Raw genomic sequence first — 22219 nt, forward strand, 5'->3', positions numbered from 1 at the left:
GACGCGTGTCCTGTGAGAGGACAGGTGGTGCGGCGCATTCACGAGCAGGAACGGGAAGATCGCTGGCGCGTTGGCGAACATGTGTTTCTGACACACGCGCAGCACGATGTTGCGTAGCCACAGGACCAGGTGGATGGTGAGCAGGGAGTTCAGCAGGAACTACAGGGTGGTCAGAGACCGCAGGGCGATGGTCCTCAAATGAGCGCTGACGCTCGGAAGAGAGCTGACGAGCAGGAGAGCGCTGGCGAGGGGGGCGAACATCAGGAGAGAGCCGACGAGCAGGTGAGCGTCGGCGAGCAGGAGATCGTCGATGAGCAGGAGATCGCTGGCGAGCAGGAGATCGCTGGCGAGCAGGAGATCGCTGGCGAGCAGGAGATCGCTGGCGAGCAGGAGATCGCTGGCGAGCAGGAGAGCGCTTGTGCGCTGGCCCTGCTCGCGTAAGGGAAGAATCCCTTAGCCCCGAAGGGACCGTTGCCCGTCGGGTGACGAGTTCTCCAGAAGGCGAAGATCCGGCAGGAGATGGTGAGCGGTCTGCAGAGAGGTTCAAGGAGGGCGGAGCAGTCGGTTGAGGCTGACGAGGAGAGTCCCCCCCGGAGGACGAAGACCCAAAAAGGCGCCTCTTAGTCCCCCTGTAAGGAGAAGGGAGGCCCTTGAGGCGTAGAGGGCGGTGAGCCTTACGGCGGAGGCGGCCTCGGGGGAGATCGTCGGGACCATCGGTCCTCCGAAGGGGAGTCTCCGTCAAAACACTTCCCTCAGAAGGAAGCTGGGCAGCAGTCGAGACCGAAGGACTCACTTCCCCCTTCGAAGGATGCACGGAAGGAGGAGGAGAGCCTAGAGCACCATCACCAGCAACAGCACCTGCGTCGGAAGGCCCAGCCACGTCGGAGGCCTCTGTCACCACGACGTCGACAATAGACAGAGGGTCTACCTCCGCTACCGCCGGCGACTGTTTAACAGCGGCCCCCAACGAGACAAGGTCAATAAGAGCGACCCTGGAGGGCATGCCCTTAAGCCCCAGGGACGACCAAATCTGTAAAAGATCATCACTGGATAAGGCATTATTATCAATAACCTCCCCCGGAGGAGGAGGGGGAACCGCCTCGCTATGGGAGGCGACGCCCTCTCCCCCCACCGAAGGTAGGGAAACAGAACAAGGGCCTGCGCTCCCACTCGGACGACTCTCCTTAGGAGGCGGACGAGGGGGAGCTTCGGAGGAGGTTTGGGCGGCGGAAGAGTCCCGAGAACCTTCCTCCTTCAAGGCTAACCCCGGAGGAGAACGGTCTCTCTTGGACTTCTTCTTACGCCGACGGCCAAACCTCTCCCACTGGGAGGCAGACCACTCCCTGCACTCACGGCACATGTTATCCGGGTCGCACCGTCGGCCCCGACATTGAGGGCAGAGGGTGTGAGGATCCGTAATCACGTCCGACATGAAAGTCCCACAAGGACGGCCGGCAACTCCAGGGCATGTCCGCATATTAAATAAAAGAAAATAACTGAAGGTCAACTTCCAACCAATCACACAAGCTGAAAAGAAAAAGAAGAAAATTAAAGGCTGTCACGAAGGCGATGAACAGACACGTCTGATCACCGCCGAGCCAAAAGTGAAGTGAAGCAAGTCACCGGTGTGTGGAGGGGGGAGGGGTAGCAAGCTACCCTTCCCCACCCCCCGCTAACTAGCGCAGGGGTAATTAACCCTCGTTAAAAACTATTGGCTCGTCATTTCAGCTGCGCTAAAAGTAATACCCTTTGTAAATAGCGTGGTTTGTATTTCGGTTACGGAACAAATACAAGTTAAACAACCACGGCGACATCACACATCCCTGTCTCAGCCCCACTCTCACCGGAAACCAATCGCTCACTTCATTTCCTATTCTAACACACGCTTTACTACCTTTGTAGAAACTTTTCACTGCTTGCAACAACCTTCCACCAACTCCATATAACCTCATCACATTCCACATTGCTTCCCTATCAACTCTATCATATGCTTTCTCCAGATCCATAAACGCAACATACATTAAATGATTCAGATATATAATTGGATACAAGAATGACTCATTTTCAAATATTCCTACTAAACCTTTATGGGAAATATGGTGTTGGAATTTTTGGCATCCTGGTTTATCTCCACAAGACGATACAGTTACATGAATCACCAAATAACCTACCTCTAATTAATAATGGTTTGTTTAGTAAACAATTTTGTTAAACTCGGAAAATGAATCACTATTTTGTGCTTCTTAAATATACTTTTACAGATACAATAGTTTGGATTTGTTTTGTCAATTTAATACTGTAACTCATAAGTGATTATATTATCATTACATATATGTTATCTGGCATCATAGAAGCAATGGTCATTGACCGTAAGATTATAAGACTTTTGTAATACTATATATACAATTAATATTAATAACAAAGGTAATGATAAAAAGAATAATATTAGCATCAACAACAACAACAATAATGATAATAATAATAATAATAATAATAACAATAATAATAATAAAGATTCATTTCCTTATCAACTCAAAATGTAGGACTAAAATCATTAAAATGTCACTAACAAAATCGTTACCATAACAAACTCCGTCACTAACCTGGTGGCCACAGCACAGGTCCACTATTTACAAATGTCCAGAGAGCGGGATCGCACTGAATTTGACACAATAATAAATACCAAAAGGTCCACTGATCTAATGGTATTTGGTCTTCTATATTGTGCTTGTTGAAGATCTTGACCACAGGGCTATAAGCCCCTACTGCCTTGTACTGATGAACTTCAGTGATATTATAATTATCAAGTTCTGTTAAAGGAAAGAGAAAAATTCTTAAAATCCTAATTAGTAGCTACAAATTTGTCACATGAAGTAGTTATCCTCCCTTATGTATCAGAATGGATAATATTCAGCTTAAAAAAAGGTGAAATTATCAGAAAAAAATTGAATAAATTAAAAAGTTCAGAGAAAATTACAATAAAGGCAATGTGAGAACGAAATATATCCTTTCTATCCTAAATAAACTGTTATAAACTTCAGTTCAATATTTTTATTGTTCGGCCGCAAATGACTAAATCTTCATAAATCAACAAATATAATTTGGAAGATGCATTGACATTTCTATTCAATTGCAGCAAGGAATTTTCCTAACGCTTGCGTTAAGAAGTCTCCAAGTTTCTGATGCATAATTCAAAACTTGTTGGACCATCTTATTAAATACTTTTCACTATTAGAGAAAGTGGCATTTTATATTTCATAATCTTGTTTTGTTTACCAAAATCTCTCCATCCAATGCTTATCCTTCTACTAATTTTGGTCTCATGTCCTAGGGAAACAATTACAGTTTGTTCTAAGTATGTATATTTATTAATAACCTCTAAAAGTTTATCCATACCCCTTATTTGCTGTCTGCTTTCTCTATTCAAATCTTCTATCACCTTTTGTATTTCCTCCCATGATTCATTAAACACAACTATGTCATCTGCAAATCTTAAGTTGTTATGGTATTCCCCATTAATATCAATGCCTATATTTTCCCAATCTAAATTATTAATAAACTTCTTCCAGGCATGCATTGAGTAATTTAGGAGAGATAGGTCTCCTTGTCTAACTCCTTTCTCAATCGGAATTTTCTCACTATCTTTACATATTTTTAGGATTGCTGTACAGTACTACTCGTATAGATATCTTTCAAGTGCTCTAACATATGATTCATCTATTCCTTGTTTTTGAAGGGCTTTCATTACAGCTGAAGTTTTGTCAGAATCAAAAGCTTTCTCATGGTCTATAAATGTCATACATAGTGATTTGTCATACTCTGTTGGTTTTTCCATTGGCTAGTTTATTACATGAATATGATCACTTGTTGAATACCTGCTTCTAAAAGCTATCTGCTCTCTAGTTTGATTAAAGTCTAGGTGTCTTTCTATTCAGTCTAATATTATCTTTGTAAATATCTTATATATTACTGATTTCACTTATTGGGCAATTATTTTCAGTTTTTTTTGTGATTCCCTTTTTGTGAATTAATATAATGATAAATATATAAATGTAGGCCTATGTATTTGTGTATGTGAGCCATGTTTTGTAAAGTGGAATTTGGGTAATATTTTTTTGGCTTAAAAATTTTGATGAACAATTAATTCACCCTTTCTTTTCTAAGTAATAAAAATATAATGAATAATTCACAGCATTTAAAAGGAAACAATGATTAAATGGCATTGCACCAGGTGATATTCTTAAGAAATAAAGTGAACTAAAACTAAACCAAATATAAAATTCTTACCTGAAAAATATTTCCAAGTGATATTGTTGTCACCCCAATCTATCATCACAAATATGTCGGAGCCGTTAACAACCGGAATGGTTACCTGGGTGTAGTTGTTGAGAGTGACATGAGGTGGTTCGAAGATGGGTATTCCAGGTGGAGCTAAATTGATAGGGATCTGCAAAAAAAGTGACGCCACTACTCAAATCTACTTCATGAAAAAGATGAAGATATATACAATAGGGCATAAATACACATCTACAGTACAAATCTTGTCATAGAAATTAAAATACAAATGATACAGTCAGCTAATAATGCATGTAAAAGTAATATTAACACAATAACACTTTGAAATTGTTAGGATTAACATTTTTATCAGAATACACTTGAGATATGATTAAGACAAGCATGAATTCCAGTTCAGGTGTGCCTAAAAATTAATCATAGCTTCACTGAATGGCGAACAAGTAACAATTTTTTTTTAAGATAAATTAAAAACAAAGTCAAGTAATCAAAACTGCCAGTTTTGCCTTCAAAACATGAAGATATAGAGAATCTTATTCATATTAAAAAATACTTTTCTTCTCACCAAAATTCACATTATAGGAAAGAGCTTGTAATTCATCCATATGTTTAGAAGTAAAAGGTATAGAATCCAAGTATCATGTTACAGCAACGCAAGATTAATTGGACAGTCATCCAGAGATATGAAAAGGGGGGAAAAGTGACATAAAATGTGCTTCTTTTTCCTGGCTTGGATAACGAATTCCAATATTATCCACGACAGAGATCACATTATTCAATATGTTGCAAAAAAAGGCTCTGTCATCTAAAACTTGTACCATCAATGTAATGAGGCATAATTTATGATGAAAAGGAACACTTAATACCACTTTGGATAGAAAGGCCAACACATGAATGGATTACTACGAGCCAATTGCTCATACAAGAGAAGGCAGTCTTTTTTTGAGTACTGTACCTATGAAAAAACATCTCTATGAAAAGGACACTCTTTGCCACAAGTCATGGGTGGTTTAATAGATTCAAGTAGCATCTTATCTTATACAACATTAAAACTTTGGGAGAAAATGCTGCAGCTGATACTGTTACTGCCAAAATATATCTGTAACTTTGAAGAATATTTTTGAAGAAAAACAAATTCCTCTAGGACTCATCTTCAATATCAACGAGATCATCTGATTTGGAAGGGAATACTGAATTATTTATTTATTTCAACGGAAGAAATAAAAATGCCATGGTGTGAGGTAGCCATTAATATTAGGAAGTAAAACCATTGGCAATTTCAAACTAAAGCTGTTATTAGTCTACCAAGCCCTTAATCCCCGAGCACTAAATATCATCCTATCATTTAGATAGCTAATCCAAAGTCATGGCTCCCCATGGTTGTTTTTGAAGAATTGTTTACAGTCCATTTTATACTAGTAATCAAGGAATACTATACGGTAAAGAAACTTCTTTTTACAATTTCGTTGATCTAGATAATGCACCTGGACATCCCACATCCATGAATGACATGGAGCCAAATGTGAGAGTTGTTTTCTTTAAAGCAAATACTATGTCTTGCATTAAACCCATGGACCAAACTGTCATAGGGCTCTTCAATCAGTACTACGTTATTTTCTTTTTTATGGCATGCAATATGTTGATGCTACATTGACAGATGGCGGCATAAACATTACGAAGCTCTGGAAAATCCGTAAAACGTTTATAAAGCTCATTACTATAAATTCCAGTAAGTTTAGTAATAACTAGTGCAGCATCAGAAACCTCACTCCCACAAACATCAACTAGCCTAGTCTTCTCTGCCTTTTTTCTGAATTAAAAGAAAATTTTGGTTTACAACTTGAATCTTTTACGTCAACAGCTACAGGGTGAAAATAATCCTTCATAAGAGGAACTGTCAGGGAACTACATTCTCCCAAACGGTTATTCCAATCCCACTTTTGTCCCAGGCATGTGACAAAAAGTAAATAAGGATTATTATTGTTTAGCAATAAATCCCTTGAAGAACTCTCACAAGACACTACTATATGATCCAAATATCACACTAGAAGGGCAGGACAATAATAAGGTAAGAAAACCAGAACTTTTTTGAGAGAGAAGCAATATAAACACCAGGGGAGGTTCACAGAAATACTGTAATTACTTCTACAAAGTAAGTTTATAATATACTAATATGCATAGCATGGTAATCAAAACCTGACAGAAGTATCATAAAATTTTAAATAATATAGTAATTTTCTCTAAGAAAAGTATGAAAAACTTACCTGACAAGCTATTATAGAGGAGTTTTCCACAGTTCCGAGGCTGTTTTGTATAGTAACATGATAGGTGTAGTTACCAATGACACTATAATTGTAAGGTAAATCCACAGTGAATGGCAGACTGACAGTGGCACTGACATAATGTTGAACACCAAGATTTTTACCATTAGCAGACAAATAGCTGCCTGTAGATGAGAAGCCAATGTCAGATTCTGAAACATAAGAACATAAAAAGGACCATCACTGTAGGTACTTATTTATTAGTAAAAAGCTTCTCAGCCAAAAACCAGTAAAGGAGTTTATTTAAGTGAAGATACTCAACAATCTAGTATCTATAAAACAACACTAACCCTTTTACCCGCAACAATATTTGGAACTTTCCAACCCTTAACCCTCAGGCGTTTTTTTTCCAAGCACATTTTGCAATATGTTATTTTCATTAGTAAAATAAATTTTTGAATATACTTACCCGGTGATCATATAGCTGTCAGCTCTGCTGCCCGACAGAAAAACCTAAGGACAAAATACGCCAGCGATCGCTATACAGGGGGGGGTGTACATCAACAGCGCCATCTGTCGAGCAGGTACTCAAGTACTCCATGTCAACACAGAACCAATTTTCTCCTCTGCCCACTGGGTCTCTATTGGGGAGGAAGGGAGGGTCCTTTAATTTATGATCACCGGGTAAGTATATTCAAAAATTTATTTTACTAAAGAAAATAACATTTTTCAATATTAAACTTAGCCGGTGATCATATAGCTGATTCACACCCAGGGGGGTGGGTAGAGACCAGCATAATATGTTAACATTAAGAGCTAAGTATTTTGTATTTCATTTTAGCAGTTATTCAAAATAACAAACATAAAATTAATAAGTACCTGGTAAGGAAGTCGACTTGAACAATTACTCTGCCTTTTTAAGTACGTCTTCCTTACTGAGCCTCGCGATCCTCATAGGATGCTGAGCGACTCCTAAGAGCTGAAGTATGAAGGGTTGCAACCCATACTAAAGGACCTCATCAAAACCTCTAATCTAGGCGCTTCTCAAGAAATGACTTTGACCACCCGCCAAATCAAGTAGGATGCGAAAGGCTTCTTAGCCTTCCGGACAACCCAAAAACAATAATAAAACATTTCAAGAGAAAGATTAAAAAAGGTTATGGAATTAGGGAATTGTAGTGGTTGAGCCCTCACCCACTACTGCACTCGTTGCTACGAATGGTCCCAGAGTGTAGCAGTTCTCGTAAAGAGACTGGACATTCTTAAGATAAAAAGACGCGAACACTGATTTGCTTTTCCAATAGGTTGCGTCGAATATACTTTGCAGAGATCTATTTTGTTTAAAGGCCACGGAAGTTGCGACAGGTCTAACTTCGTGTGTCCTTACCTTCAGCAAAGCTTGGTCTTCCTCATTCAGATGGGAATGAGCTTCTCGTATTAACAGTCTGATAAAATAGGATAAAGCATTCTTTGACATAGGCAAAGATGGATTCTTAACTGAACACCATAAAGCTTCAGACGGGCCTCGTAAAGGTTTTTAAATAGAACTTAAGAGCTCTTACAGGACATAAGACTCTTTCTAGTTCATTTCCAACCATACGATAAGTTTGGAATATCGAACGATATTGGTCAAGGCCGAGAAGGCAGCTCGTGTTTGGCTAGAAAACCAAGTTGTAGAACATGTAGCCGTTTCGGATGAGAATCCGATGTTCTTGCAGAAGGCATGAATCTCAATGACTCTTTTAGCTGTGGCTAAGCATATCAGGAAAAGAGTCTTAAAGGTGAGATCTTTCAGGGAGGCTGATTGTAGCGGTTCGAACCTGTCTGACATAAGGAATCTTAGTACCACGTCTAAATTCCAACCAGGTGTAACCAAACGACGCTCCTTCGTGGTCTCAAAAGACTTAAGGAGGTCCTGTAGATCTTTATTGTTGGAAAGATCTAAGCCTCTGTGACGGAAGACTGATGTCAACATGCTTCTGTAACCCTTGATAGTGGGAGCTGAAAGAGATCGTTCTTTCCTCAGATATAAGAGAAAGTCAGCTATTTGAGTTACAGAGGTACTGGTCGAGGATACGGATACTGACTTGCACCAGTTTCGGAAGATTTCCCACTTCGATTGGTAGACTCTAAGGGTGGATGTTCTCCTTGCTCTAGCAATCGCTCTGGTTGCCTCCTTCGAAAAGCCTCTAGCTCTCGAGAGTCTTTCGATAGTCAGAAGGCAGTCAGACGAAGAGCGTGGAGGCCTTGGTGTACCTTCTTTACGCGTGGCTGACGTAGAAGGTCCACCCTTAGGGGAAGTGTTCTGGGAACGTCTACTAGCCATCGAAGTACCTCGGTGAGCCATTCTCTCGCGGGCCAGAGGGAAGCAACTAGCGTCAACCTTGTCCCTTCGTGAGAGGCGAACTTCTGCAGTACCTTGTTGACAATCTTGAACGGAGGGAATGCATATAGATCTAGATGTGACCAATCAAGTAGAAAGGCATCTATATGAACTGCTGCTGGGTCCGGGATTGGTGAGCAAAATATTGGGAGCCTCTTGGTCATCGAGGTTGCGAAGAGATCTATGGTTGGCTGGCCCCAGGTGGCCCAAAGTCTCTTGCATACATCCTTGTGGAGGGTCCATTCTGTTGGAATTATTTGTCCCTTCCGACTGAGACAATCTGCCATGACATTCAAGTTGCCTTGGATGAACCTCGTTACTAGTGAAATGTCTAGACCTTTTGACCAGGTGAGGAGGTCCCTTGCGATCTCGTACCATGTCAGAGAGTAGGTCCCTCCTTGCTTGGAGATGTACGCCAAAGCCGTGGTGTTGTCCGAGTTCACCTCCACCACTTTGCCTTGAAGGAGAGACCTGAAGCTTTTCCAGGTCAGACGTACTGCCAGTAGCTTCTTGCAGTTGAAATGCATTGTCCTTTGACTCGAGTTCCATAATCCCGAGCATTCCCTACCGTCTAATGTCGCACCCCAGCCTACGTCCGATGCGTCCGAGAAGAGAACGTGGTTGGGAGTCTGAACAGTCAGGGGAAGACCCTCTCTAAGGTTGATATAGTCCTTTCACCAAATAAGACCAGACTTTATCTTTCCAGAAACCGGGATCGAGACCGCTTCTAGCGTCTTGTCCTTTTTCCAGTGAAAAGCTAGATGGTATAGAAGAGGACGGAGGTGTAGTCTTCCTAGTGACACAAATTGATCCACGGATGACAGTGTCCCTACCAGACTCATCCACAGCCTGACTGGGCAGCGTTCCTTCTTCAGCATCTTCTGGATGGATAGCAGGGCTGGGGGTTGATCGTCTTGTTCAGCAACGTCCTCATCAGAGGGTTCCTCATCTGAAACTGATGAGGAAACGGCAACGGAGTGGGCAACGTCTGACTTGCTGAATCCGGTCGCACTGGTGGATGCGTGACGGAGCCGGACGCAATATCATGGCACTACTGCACAAACTGTGAACTGTCAACAACCATGGTTACGCGAGGAAGTACAGCGTCAACCCGAAACTGTCTAGACTGTCTGGGTTGTGCAGTCAACACCCTACCGGGTTGCTGAGGTTGACGCACTGCGTCACAACAAGTTACCTCTGCTGGTTGTTGAACGTTTTCCTAGTGACACACTGAACGTCAACAACCACCTCCGAGCGTCGCTTAACGTCAACGTGCGACTGGCAACCCACACTGGGTAGCATCGGTGGAGGAACCACCTCAACTGGCAGACGCGAGTAGGAAACCTCAGCGTCAACAGGGCGCACAACCAACCGGTAGGAAGGTTGTTGGCCAGAAGGTTCTTCTCCGTATTTAAGTCCTCTATCAAGGACACAAGCTTGGACTGCATGTCTTGCAGCAAAGCCCATTTAGGGTCTACGGGAGCAGGTGTGGCAACAGACGGGGTTAGCGACTGAGGCGGAACCATTTACCATCCCTGGAAGCCTTGTTATGTGTGCATAATAGTACAGCAAAACTTCAAAGGCTCGACAAAAGTTGAGAAGTTGACCTGTAAACAACTGGAGCGTCTCCTGGCTAGGCGCCAGGGCGAGTCTACCAGAATTGAGAAGTCTACCTGGGCAGAGGCATGAACTCCCAAGCCGAGAACTTCTCTCGTGTCCTATCAGACTCTCGCTCTATAAGCCAGTTTAAAAGAAGGGAAATCAAAGGCTGTATCCCTAAAACTCCTCCTGGTGCAAAACCAGTCGCCTAGCCAACGTAACGCTCTCTAGGAGAGCGAGAGAGCACTAGCTTAACAACAACGGCTTCGAAGTAGCTAGGCCTAGTGTAAGTTCTGACGTGAGGCGAACGAGGAGCAGCAGTTACAAGATCCGGACGAAGATCCTTAAAAAATCATCATGATTTAATTAAAGTCCATAGGAGGCTAAGCAGCTTAAGGCTCCTCTCCAAATGACAGAGTCCTCAAAGGAATATCAGTAGGAGGGAGAACAGCACTTTCTCATCTACAGGAACCTTGTCCGAGAAAAGCTAGGTATCTCAGTGAGGGTCTCACTGGTGCATTAGCAGCAGACCAGAAGGAAACGTTATGTAACTGCCTGACAGTCTGTGAACTGCCAAAAACTGAACTGTCAACCACAACAGGTGCGTGAGGACATACAGCAGTGGTGCATTAGTAGCAGACCAGAAGGCAACGTCATGTAACTGCTTGACAGTCTGTGAGCTGGCAACAACCATAGCTGTGTGGGGAAGCAAAGCCTCTACTCCTGACTGACTAGTCTGCTGCGGGCGAGTAGCGGTAACCACAGTGGGTTGCGGAGGTTGACGCACAGTGTCAAAACAAAGCAACTTGACTCCACCCTCCTGTTGTTGTGGCAACTCGCGAACGTCAACGGAGGGTAGCGTGCGTCTGTGAACGTCAACGTGCGGCTGGCAGGGTACACTGCGCATGGGAGGTGGAACTCTCACAAGCGGAGTGCGGGAGCAGGTAGCGTCAGTGTCTACTGTACGCACAACCGTGGTTGGTTGTAGGCTAACGGGTGCAGCGTCAACCTGCTCCGCACGATACTCCTGCAAAAAAGATGCTAACTGTGTCTGCATAGACTGTAGCAAAGACCACTTAGGGTCTACAGTAGCAGGTGCGGCAACAGACGGTGTTACTGCCTGTTGCGGTACCGCTTTGCCTCTCTTAGGAGGTGAGCAGTCGTCGGAAGACTGCAGCGAGTCCGAACTGACCCAGTGGCTACACCTGGGCCGTTGGACTTGCGCGGAAGGGACCGACTTGCACTTAATAAGCTGCGAGACCTTGGTCCAAGGTTTCTTACGAGAAACCTCTTCCGCAGACGAGAAGTAAATGGGCTCTCTCGTCTTTGTGTGGGTGGGGCGATCTTGGGTAGATACGCCCGAAACCACGGAGGGAAAACGTCTGTTCGTTGATCAAGGCCTGACGAACCCATAAGTCGTTCGACATTACTTCTCCCCTTTAGATATATATATATATATATATATATATATATATATATATATATATATATATATATATATATATATATATATATATATATATATATATATATATATATATATATATATATCTAAAGTAGGAAGATGTGATGTAGTTCTAAGGGAAAAGTATGGGAAATATGTCTGGGTAATAAGCAAAGCTCTACCTCCAGTTTGTTTCTACATTATGATCAGAGATAAATGTAAACAAAACATTGGTTGCCATTTTTTATCGTGCTTTTTAGCATGTTTAGGAAATGCATGATATAAAATCACCTTTAATATTTGTGCCTGTTTTAGTTTAGGGTACTGTAGTACATGCATTAAGTGTTCTGTACATTAAAGGGTAGTTTGTTAACAGTACTACGTACAAGGGAAGGTTTTAAAAGTGAATATACATGTTGAATAAATAGGTAAATATGGTGTCACTACTTCGCGGATTTTCACCTATCGCGGCCGCGACTGGAACCTATCTACCGCGATAAACGAGGGTTCACTGTACCTTCTTCCCCGTACAGCGACTAGGGAGGAGAGTGACACGAGAACAACGTTACCCGCTTGAACGGAACGTTTTTTTCTCCTCTCTCTCCCTCCGTCTCTATCTCTCTCTCTCTTTCTCTCTTGATTTCGCACCTGAGAGAAGAGCCCAATTATATATCGTCAAAAAAACATGTTATATGGCTAAAGGAAAAAACTGAAAGGTTTTCCAAATAAAAAGTTCCTTTAATTTAGAATTTAAACCATTTAAGTTAAGAAAGAATGAACGAAACGTCAGAATCGATTTACTCTTACTGCAAAGTGAAACCGTGATACACTCTCTCTCTATCGTAACGATAGAGCGCATGTTGAACGTCCTGAACGTCAACAACTGCGTAGTCTAAAAAAACTAAACGTTAGTTCATCTTTGAAAACAGTACGAAGACTATCAAAGAAATTCTTTCATAAAACATTAAATCTAAAAAGTTTTAAATTCTTTAAAGGCTAAATACGATATAACGGGCTCAACGTTGATTAACTTCGGTTCCAAGTTAGGACCGCCTACTATCAGGAAAGGTCGCAAATAAACAAAACATAAAAATTTCTTTTTATATGTTTATAATAAATGGAAAGTTAATCGAAGAGGCCTAATAAAGGCGGAGAGATATAAAATATATAGATCTATAACGTGTTAAGCAATTACTAAAAACCTAAACACACTTCCGTCTAAGGGAAGGGTCGGCCATTTAAAAGTGAAAGCGAGTCCATACTCTCTTAGTCACCATAATTAAATCTATCCAAAACGAGTTCAAGTTTTGAGATGAAGATAAAACCCCTGCATAGCGAAAGCTCAAAACTAGAATAGTGTACTTCACCAAATAGTTGTGAAAACAAATCCAGTTAGTAACAGCGTATTTTAGTAGGTCTTGCCAGTGGCACGACAGAGAGAAAATTGGTTCTGTGTTGACATGGAGTACTTGAGTACCTGCTCGACAGATGGCGCTGTTGATGTACACCCCCACCTGTATAGCGATCGCTGGCGTATTTTGTCCTTAGGTTTTTCTGTCGGGCAGCAGAGCTGACAGCTATATGATCACCGGCTAAGTTTAATATTGAAAAATATTTTTTTTAAATTGATCTAACAGCCTTAATTTTTGTCAGAGAGAGGTCAGGTTGGTGTCATTATTTTGGAAAATGCCTGAAGTTTCTCATAAAGTTATCAAAAATATGCAAAAAAAAATGTAAAAAAGTTTTTTGCAAGGACGTACCAGTACATCCATGGGAGTAAAGGGATGAGTTTTGTGAAATGTACCAGTACGTCCATTGGGGGTAAAAGGGCTAATTGAGCTAATATAACTAAATTCAAAAGGATTTTCTCTTCTGAGTCATGAGGCTTCCTACCTTTAGATGTCAGGTGATATGCAACAACAGCAGATCCTGGTATGAATCCTACAACATCTCCCTGTTGTAGAGGTGGCCAAAGGTGCACAGCCTGATCAAGCTTAATGTAGTTGAACCCTGCTGTAGTTACTACTGTCTGCTCTACAATAACTTGGTAATCATCAGGCATTGGTCCCGCAGAGGTTTTACACGATCCCTTTTAAAAGACACCGGTTGTTAATTAATTTATCTTGTTTACTGAAGGAATTATATAAAAAGTTTATATGACACATACTTTGCTTATGTAAAACAGATGCAAATATTTGTTTTAACACACAACCCAAACATTTTATAACTGCCCATCACACATAATGTACAACAGAAAAAGAAAATAACATTGTTTCACTCATGAATTTGTTATATTCAGTCATCTTTCCTGTCATTTCTTGTTCACAAAAACATAACTATAGAAAGCAAAGCTTGAAAAAGTGCCTCAATGCTTTAAAAAATTAATAAATCAACTTCAATACAGCTTGTAGCAATAGAAAACACATGGAATGCAACAGAATTTTTCAAATACAATACATACAGTAACAGAGAAATTAATCCAAAGCAATGTATTCTGAAACCTATTAAAGATTGGGAAAAATCTAAAAATTCATTCTTAAATATATCTTATAAATATATCACTATACAGTATGCCTGTTTTCCAAAATTAGCGACTTGTATGAGAATACTAACCATAGCAAGTGACTGGTCAAAGCAAGAAAGACCATGGGTACAAAATGAGCCCGAGGAACACGTATAGGATGTACTGTTATGACCTGCACAGGAAGTGTCACATTTTCCAGTTGTTGGACAAACAGGACTTCCACTGCATGTTGGACGAAGAATCTGTAATATAGAATTATTACAATAATAAGTTATATTATATTCTAAGATATACACCAATATCACTTTTATAATATCAGATGTTAAAAAAATCTAATGGCACATTCAATACAGTATATGATTAAAGAGATAAAACATGACTGGAGTTATAATTCTCTACAGTTACTTGTATAATGTTGAGTGTAAACACAATTGCAAACGGCATTATCATACCATAAATGTAATTTCTCCTGGCGTTGATACATAGGCAGTAAAGGCAAGAAGAACAGAGCTCTCTTTCAGACGAGTCCATGGCATAATTACTGCAGCTGGAGGGTCACCTAAATATAAATATTTTACTTAACAGGCATCAGTTTAAATAAATAGGTCATACAATTAATTCCAAAATACTAACAGTTAATTAACTTAGCGAGCAAGTGTAAATATTGATTGAATTCCTTTCCTTTCAATTTACAATGGCTTACTGATGCATAAAGTCCCCAATAAATAATAAAAGGCAAAATTGCAAAACTCCTCAGTTCAGAACTTGTCTTTAAAAAGGTATCCCATTGATTACATTAAAACTAAATTGACTTACCAGTTGAATTTAATGGTGTCTCAATCATATCCTCCATAATTTCTTGAGGAGCAGGAAAGCCCATATGCTGTATTTTGGGTTCTGTAATAGCAGTAAACAAAGTAGCGTAATGATAGAAAAAATGCTTTAAAGGTTGGACTTTAGTCCCAAAATGTGATGCACTTGCAAAAGAAAACCATTCAACTACCAAAGATAGATTTATACAAATCATTGGCATTTTTTACAATTTATATTTAATACTTATGAAATTTTGAAAAAAAAAATATGATGTACAGTAGTTGTTGCCACAAGTTTTCTGAAATTAATCTACAAAATAAATTATTTAAAGACAAAATGGATTATAGTTAGAACTGTCACCCAAGGTGTCATTTCAGAAAACCCTTAGATATAACAGGGAGCTGAATTGACTGATGATCTGTTATACATCTACAGAATTCCCATAAAACTGCTGAACGCCTTATCAGGCTAACCTTCAGCTATTGCTAGTAGCTCAGAAGAAAATGTTTAATAATAACAAATATTACAATAATATGAGCCTCTTACTCTCATGCTACTTCAGTTCCTTCTATTGTGTAACAATCGCATTACCGAGATCTGGTCTGCTCTGTAAGACAACTGGATTCCTTATATCCCTCCATCTGCTTAAGTTGGCACTCATAAGCTACCTTTTTACACATATATTTCTGACGAGGCATATCGTACTGTTCCAGTGGAATAAAGTAACAGATTTTACATAATCATAAGTTTCAGCTGATAGCCGAACAGTTACATCATGTTTTGGAGAGCAGTGGGATTCAGCCTAGTTCATCTCAAATATATCCTAGCATCGGTAGCATAGGTGCTAGTACCTCTACTGTCGAAACAAGACACTTACCTAGCACAATGCAAAGGTTACTGTTGAAAAGGTAAAAAATGGTGAAAGTCTGTAGGTTCCTTTTAGAGATATTCTCTAAACCATCACCCAGAAACAAGGATTATGCAGAGGAATAACTTGACTCGAATGAGATATATCCTTAGCAAACTTATCTAAAAATCCAACGTGACTGTTGTTTGGTATGAAAGAATTAAAATATCTCATTTCAAAATTTTAAATATCAAACATAGTCATTGAGAGTACTGTATTGCTAAGTTACACAGCTATTTTACTTACTTCAGAGTAATAATTAAAGAACAATATTTGGTAGTGCTGAGATACATAGTTATTTTCTTTACTTCAAAGTAATAGGTATTGAACAATATTTGGTACTGCTAAGATACACAGTTATTTTCTTTACTTCAGAGTAATAGCTATTGAACAATCTGTTTTATATAAATGGTTCAGCAGAATAAAAAGCAATATTAGATTATTGCCAAAGATGACAAATTCGAAGATAATTTGTATTTTTCCTAACCATACAAACCTTAGCTATTTACATAGGGTTAACCTTTTAGCGCAGCTGAAATGGCGAGCCATTAGAATTTAACGAGGGTGTATTACCCCCGCGCTAGTTAGCGGGGGGTAAGGGAGTGGTAGCTAGCTACCCCTCCCCCCCTCACACACAGATGAATGCTCACTTTCACTTAGAGGTAGGACTTGTCTTGGGGGACAGGGCTGGCAGGCAAATATGTGTAAATAGCTAAGGTTTGTATGGTTAGGAAAAATACAAATTATCTTCGAATTTGTCATTTGTTCCGTAACCGAAATACAAACCACGTTATTTAAATAGGGTGACTTACCCATTAGGTAGGGTGGAAAGTCCCAAGCCATACTGGCTTTGGCTTTACCCGGGGACTCAGAATCCGAGTGAGTCGCACTCGAGAAAAGGAGTCCCTGCATCTCACAAGTTCGTTGCTCCGCAAGGAACCGTGTGGCCTACATAAGCTTGTGTGTGAAGGAAGAAGTGTGACCCGTCCTAGGCAGTTGACCTGGAGTTCCAAAAGGAACTCTGGGTTAGGACGTTCCCAATACCACCTTGTCAGGGTATGGGGGACGCGACAGTATTGACTCAATACTCGGAACACAAGGAAGCATGGTTTACCTGCAGAGGTTCGAGGTCAGCTATGCAGAGACCAGGATGCTGCTTCCCAGTAGAGGGGATGATGAAGAAAGAAGTAAGGGCCAGACATACTTCTTTCGTTCATGCAGACTAAAACCTGATAACAATGCCCTCAACCTTCTGCTACCTGTCCAAAAAGGAGCCTGAGGTTAGACCAGCTGTTGTGTAGCCACCACAGAGCGATAGAAAACGTATCGAGACTCCTGTGGGTCACGCCCTGCAGGAAGCGGGCTGCGAAGGTCATTAGACGCTTCCAGACTCCAGCTTGTAGCACCTGTGTCACAGAGTAGTATTACTCGAAGGCGAGGGACGTTGCGATGTGTCCAACATCGTACTGTAGGGCGACGTGACGGGGGAGGGTCTGGAGACAGGTCGAGATGAATGTCCTTGAGTCCGGGCTGAAGAGGTATACTGGTGACTCTCCCCCGTGTCCTCCTTGTGCTCCCAAATCGGCTGCAACTGAGGACAAACTGCAGCTGTTCCCAAAGCTAACCTCTCCATTCCTTTACTGGCAAGAAAGAGAAGGTCTTGGGACATCAGATACAGAATGGAGACTCGAAATCTTGAAGGAATTGGACCGAAGGGCCGGGACCCCTAGGTTCTGAGTCTAGCCAACAACTTAGGAGCGAACCTGAATGTTGCCTTCCCCTCTTCCTTAGCAAGGGCGGAGTCGTACGAGACCAAGAAGATTGCTTACACACTGGCCGTGGCCAGAGTGAGCAGGAGACCCAAGGCGGAATACAATCCGAGGCCTGTCGTAAAGGGTCTTGAGAAGATCTCTTAAAGGACTAAAAGTCCGAGCCATGCTCCAAGTTGGAGGTCTTCCTCCGACTAGGGCAGGGACGAGGATAGATCCAGCAGGCAGGAAAAAGTTATTCCTTTAAGCCTGAAGGTCAGGGAAAGGCTGAGCGACAGGCTTCATTGCCGAGAGCGGAAAGGAGTTTCCTCCCGCCGAAAGGCAATAAGACCGTTATTGCTGGAGAAGAGGCCTCAAGGGAAGAGGTATATTTCCCACGGCACCAACCACCGAAGACTCTTCACTTTGCCTGGAAGACCCCTGCGGATGACTATCGCAGATGACGCGACCTCCGTACCGCGACTGTAGCGGGTTGTCTCTTCTTGAGGAGGAGGCGTAGTGTCTCCAGGCATGAAGCCGAAGCGACGCCCCGGGTCGGGAGAGATGTCGCAGTGTGGTTGTTTGAGTAGTCTGCGCCGTGGGAGAAGCTCTCCCGGGAGTTCCGTCAGGGGAAGCAGAGGGTCCAGAAACCGTTCTGCGCATAGTCCCAGTGGAGCTCTCCCATTGAAAGGTTGACAGACAACCTGGTCTTGTTGAGACCCATTGTCCACAGACAGAAAGGAGGGAAGACGCAGGTGTCGAAGTTGTCCCACCATCACCGGAATGCATCTTGCCAGAATCTCGGGGTCTGAGACTGGGGGGAAGAACAGCGGAAGCTTGAAGTTCCAAGCTGTCGCGATCAGGTCCCCCAGACCAGGGCTTGCTGGTTACTCAAGGTCAAAGACCCCCAGGTACACTCTCTCTACGAGGCTCTGCTCGGATAGTCGGAGAGAACATTCCTCTGCCTGGAATGAGAGAGCCGATGGTGGTATTGAGATAATTTCCATCATCCCGGTATCTCTACTGCAAGATGTGAAGGTGTGAAAATGCGTCTCCTGCTGGTTAGAACACGCCAGAATCATGAAGTCGACGCGCACGGGGCGACTCGGAAGGAGCTGTAGGATCTGTAGAGGGGCCAGACTACGGCCCCTAAGCCTGTCTGAATGATGGAGAGGTATCCTTCAAGTCTTGACCATAGGCCTGAACCGGAACATGCCCCCCCGTTTCCTTTGACGAGTCCGAGAACAGCATCAAGAATGTGGGGAAAGGACGAGAATATCCACTATTATTATTATTATTATTACTTACTAAGCTACAACCCTAGTTGGAAAAGCAGTATGCTATAAGCCCAGGGGCTCCAACAGGGAAAGTAGCTCAGTGCGGAAAGGAAAAAAGGAAAATAAAATATTCTAAGAAGAGTAACAACAATAAATATCTCCTATATAAACTATAAAAACTTTAACAAAACAAGAGGAAGAGAAATAAGATAGGAGAGTGTGCTCGAGTGTACCCTCAAGCAAAAGAACTCTAACCCAAGACAGTGAGAGGCCATGGTACAGAGGCTATGGCACTACCTAAAACTAGAGAACAGTGGTTTGATTTTGGAGTGTCCTTCTCTTAGAAGAGCTGCTTACCATAGCTAAAGAGTCTCTTCTACCCTTACCAAGAGGAAAGTGGCACTGAACAATTACAGTGCAGTAACCCCTTGGGTGATGAAGAATTGTTTGGTAATCTGTGTTGTCAGGTGTATGAGGATAGAGGAGAATATGTAAAGAATATGCCAGACTATTCAGTGTGTATGTAGGCAAAGGGAAAATGAACCGTAACCAGAGAGGAGGATCCAATGTAGTACTGTCTGGCCAGTCAAAAGACCCCATAACTCTCTAGCGGTAGTATCTCAACGGGTGGCTGGTGCCCTGGCCAACCTACTACCTACAAGAGGTTCCATAGGTCAACACCCATTGCAGGTCTAATAGTTCCGCTGGTCCCATAGGGGCCAGGAAGTCCGGTTAAACGTTGCCTGAAACCACCGGAACTTGGACCGCCCCACATGGAACTTATCCTGAGGCGACCGTTCGGACTATAGACGGGTCAATGAGGAAAGGAGAACTAAGAAACGTTCCAAGGTAGGGCTGAAAGCTCTGCTTGACTGAGAACAGGTACTGCGACTCTCCTCAGTCTTGCCACAGTCAACTGAAAGGAAGGCTCGGAGGATGTGGCAACAGAATCTGGCGTCCCCAGGTGGTCACCCATCCAAGTACCGACCAGAACCGACGTTGCTTAACCTCGCTGGACGGACGAGAAGCGGGGTTTCCAACGTGGTAAGGCCGTTGACTCAATAGCATGGCCAGATACTCCAGATGTTGAGGCAGAAGAAGAGAAGGCTCCAAGCAAAATACCATGAAACCACACTCATGGTAAGCATCCGGAAGCTTGTCCCGGCGCTGAAGAAGGTCGAACCCGAGCCTACCGGAGTTGACCAGCCCTCCAAAAGGCAGAGGAGGCGGAAGCCTGCACCTGAGCGGCCATGAGGAAAGCAGGGAGAGTTCTCTGGGGAAAAAACCCTGCTATGCCACGGCGGGATAGCCACACTGCATCATAAGCAGGAATACTTGCAGTCTAGGCTGAATTCGACGAGCTCCCTGGAAGATGGATGGAATGGAAACTGAAAGTACCCGTCCTTCCGATCCAGGGTTTAAGGAGTCCTGTCGCCTCGTTACCAGTCTGATCGATTCTGCTGTTCTACGCTGGCCGAAGTTTGTTCGACAAACTTGATCAGGGCTGAGAGGTCGACTACGGAACTCCCCTCTCAGATCCTTCCTTACAAGAAAGGATCGACTGAAGAGGCCGGGGGTGAAGCCGTCGATGATCCTATGGAGGACCTTCGCCTAAGGTATGGATTATTCTGCCCAACCGGGCAACTCTTGCCGACACTATGGCATAGAGGTTCAGAGACACTGAATTCGCTGACAGAGACGGCAGGCGCGATATCCTTGGCTGATCACAGAGATTGTGCGGGAATGGGCATCGGGAAGCTGTCATCCGGATGAGTAACCTTAATCATCCTCCCAGCGAGAAACCTGCAATCCTAGAGTTCGTGAACTCTGCCGCTCCTTTTAGGACTATGCCTCCCCGGGGGAGCCTCCCGTGCCATCTGTTCCTGACAGGAGGAAACCGCAATTGGACACCTTGTCCCAGTTGTCGTAGCCGATAACTTAGGCCGACGTGGTTGAAAGAAAAGGGCGCTGGAGCCCTGCAGAGTCTGGAAGAAGCGCCTTGGAGGAGTGAAAACGGAAGTCGATTTCTTCCGCACAGCCGCTGTCTAAGTCTCTGTCCTTGGGCACAAACAAACTCTTCTCAAGGATGGAAGGGTGTCTGAGGTCGTCGACCTCCACAGATGAGACACCCGAAGGAAGCCCTTAGTCAGCGCGTCCAGATGGTACAACATCGAGCTTGTCCGCAAGTTAGATACTTAACGACGAAAGGCCAAGGTGCCTGAGCTCGAGTGGAAGAAAGTGCCCATGATCTTCCTGTAGCTTTATTGAACCAAACCTCGGGCCATAACCGAGGAGGGAAAGGACCTGGTAAGCCCCCAGAGGAAGGGGTAAGTAGTCACCCCTTGGCCGATGGAGAAATCTCGAACGGAAAGCCCCCCTCGCCAAAAATCCTTCCAGGGAATGACGGGGAAGGGCTAACCCAGGTTCTGGAAAGAGGAGTGTCGCTCAGACCTCCCTGAAGTTTCTTCCTATTCTTGCAAGTGCCATGCTCTGCGTTTACGGGGTGAGGCCGTGTTCTGGAAATACGCTCCAGAAGAACTCGCCAGGCTGGCTATGCTGCGAAAACCCCAATGGGAATCGTGGTCGCAATCTCCCTGGAGCTCGCGCGATGGTAATTCAAAGATTTGCGCGTGGGCGAACGTGGAAGCGCCCATGCGCGGTCACGCAGGAACGCAAACGAAGGTGAGCGAAGGAGCGCAGAAGGAGGGCGAGAGCTGGAGGTCGGCGAGCGATAACCCATAGACGAGCAATGGATACTGCAAGAATTAAGCCGATGTTCGTGCAAAAAACACTGTAGGTTCGAGCGACGGAACACCGTCGGTTCGCGCGACGGAGCACCGTCGGTTCGCGCGACGGAGCACCGTCGGTTCGCGCGACGGAGCACCGTCGGTTCGCGCGACGGAGCACCGTCGGTTCGCGCGACGGAGCACCGTCGGTTCGCGCGACGGAGCACCGTCGGTTCGCGCGACG

The 22219-nt window shown here is 43.3% G+C and overlaps 1 protein-coding gene and 1 pseudogene across 1 annotated transcript in view; both read right to left on the bottom strand.

Annotated features, from left to right (window-relative positions):
• Positions 1-22219, bottom strand: part of LOC137629437 (uncharacterized) — a 319508-nt gene that overhangs the window by 177970 nt on the left and 119319 nt on the right. Inside the window, exons 19-25 of the mRNA XM_068360702.1 lie at positions 15321-15401; positions 14957-15063; positions 14594-14746; positions 13874-14069; positions 6558-6766; positions 4288-4447; positions 2604-2810 (exon numbers count right to left, since the gene is read on the bottom strand). Coding sequence (XP_068216803.1) covers positions 2604-2810; positions 4288-4447; positions 6558-6766; positions 13874-14069; positions 14594-14746; positions 14957-15063; positions 15321-15401 — 1113 coding nt within the window. The remainder of the gene's footprint in view (positions 1-2603; positions 2811-4287; positions 4448-6557; positions 6767-13873; positions 14070-14593; positions 14747-14956; positions 15064-15320; positions 15402-22219) is intronic.
• On the bottom strand, positions 20189-20307 carry LOC137630226 (5S ribosomal RNA; annotated as a pseudogene).

Source organism: Palaemon carinicauda, chromosome 2 (genome assembly GCF_036898095.1).
Source record: "Palaemon carinicauda isolate YSFRI2023 chromosome 2, ASM3689809v2, whole genome shotgun sequence".
Lineage (NCBI taxonomy): Eukaryota > Metazoa > Arthropoda > Malacostraca > Decapoda > Palaemonidae > Palaemon > Palaemon carinicauda.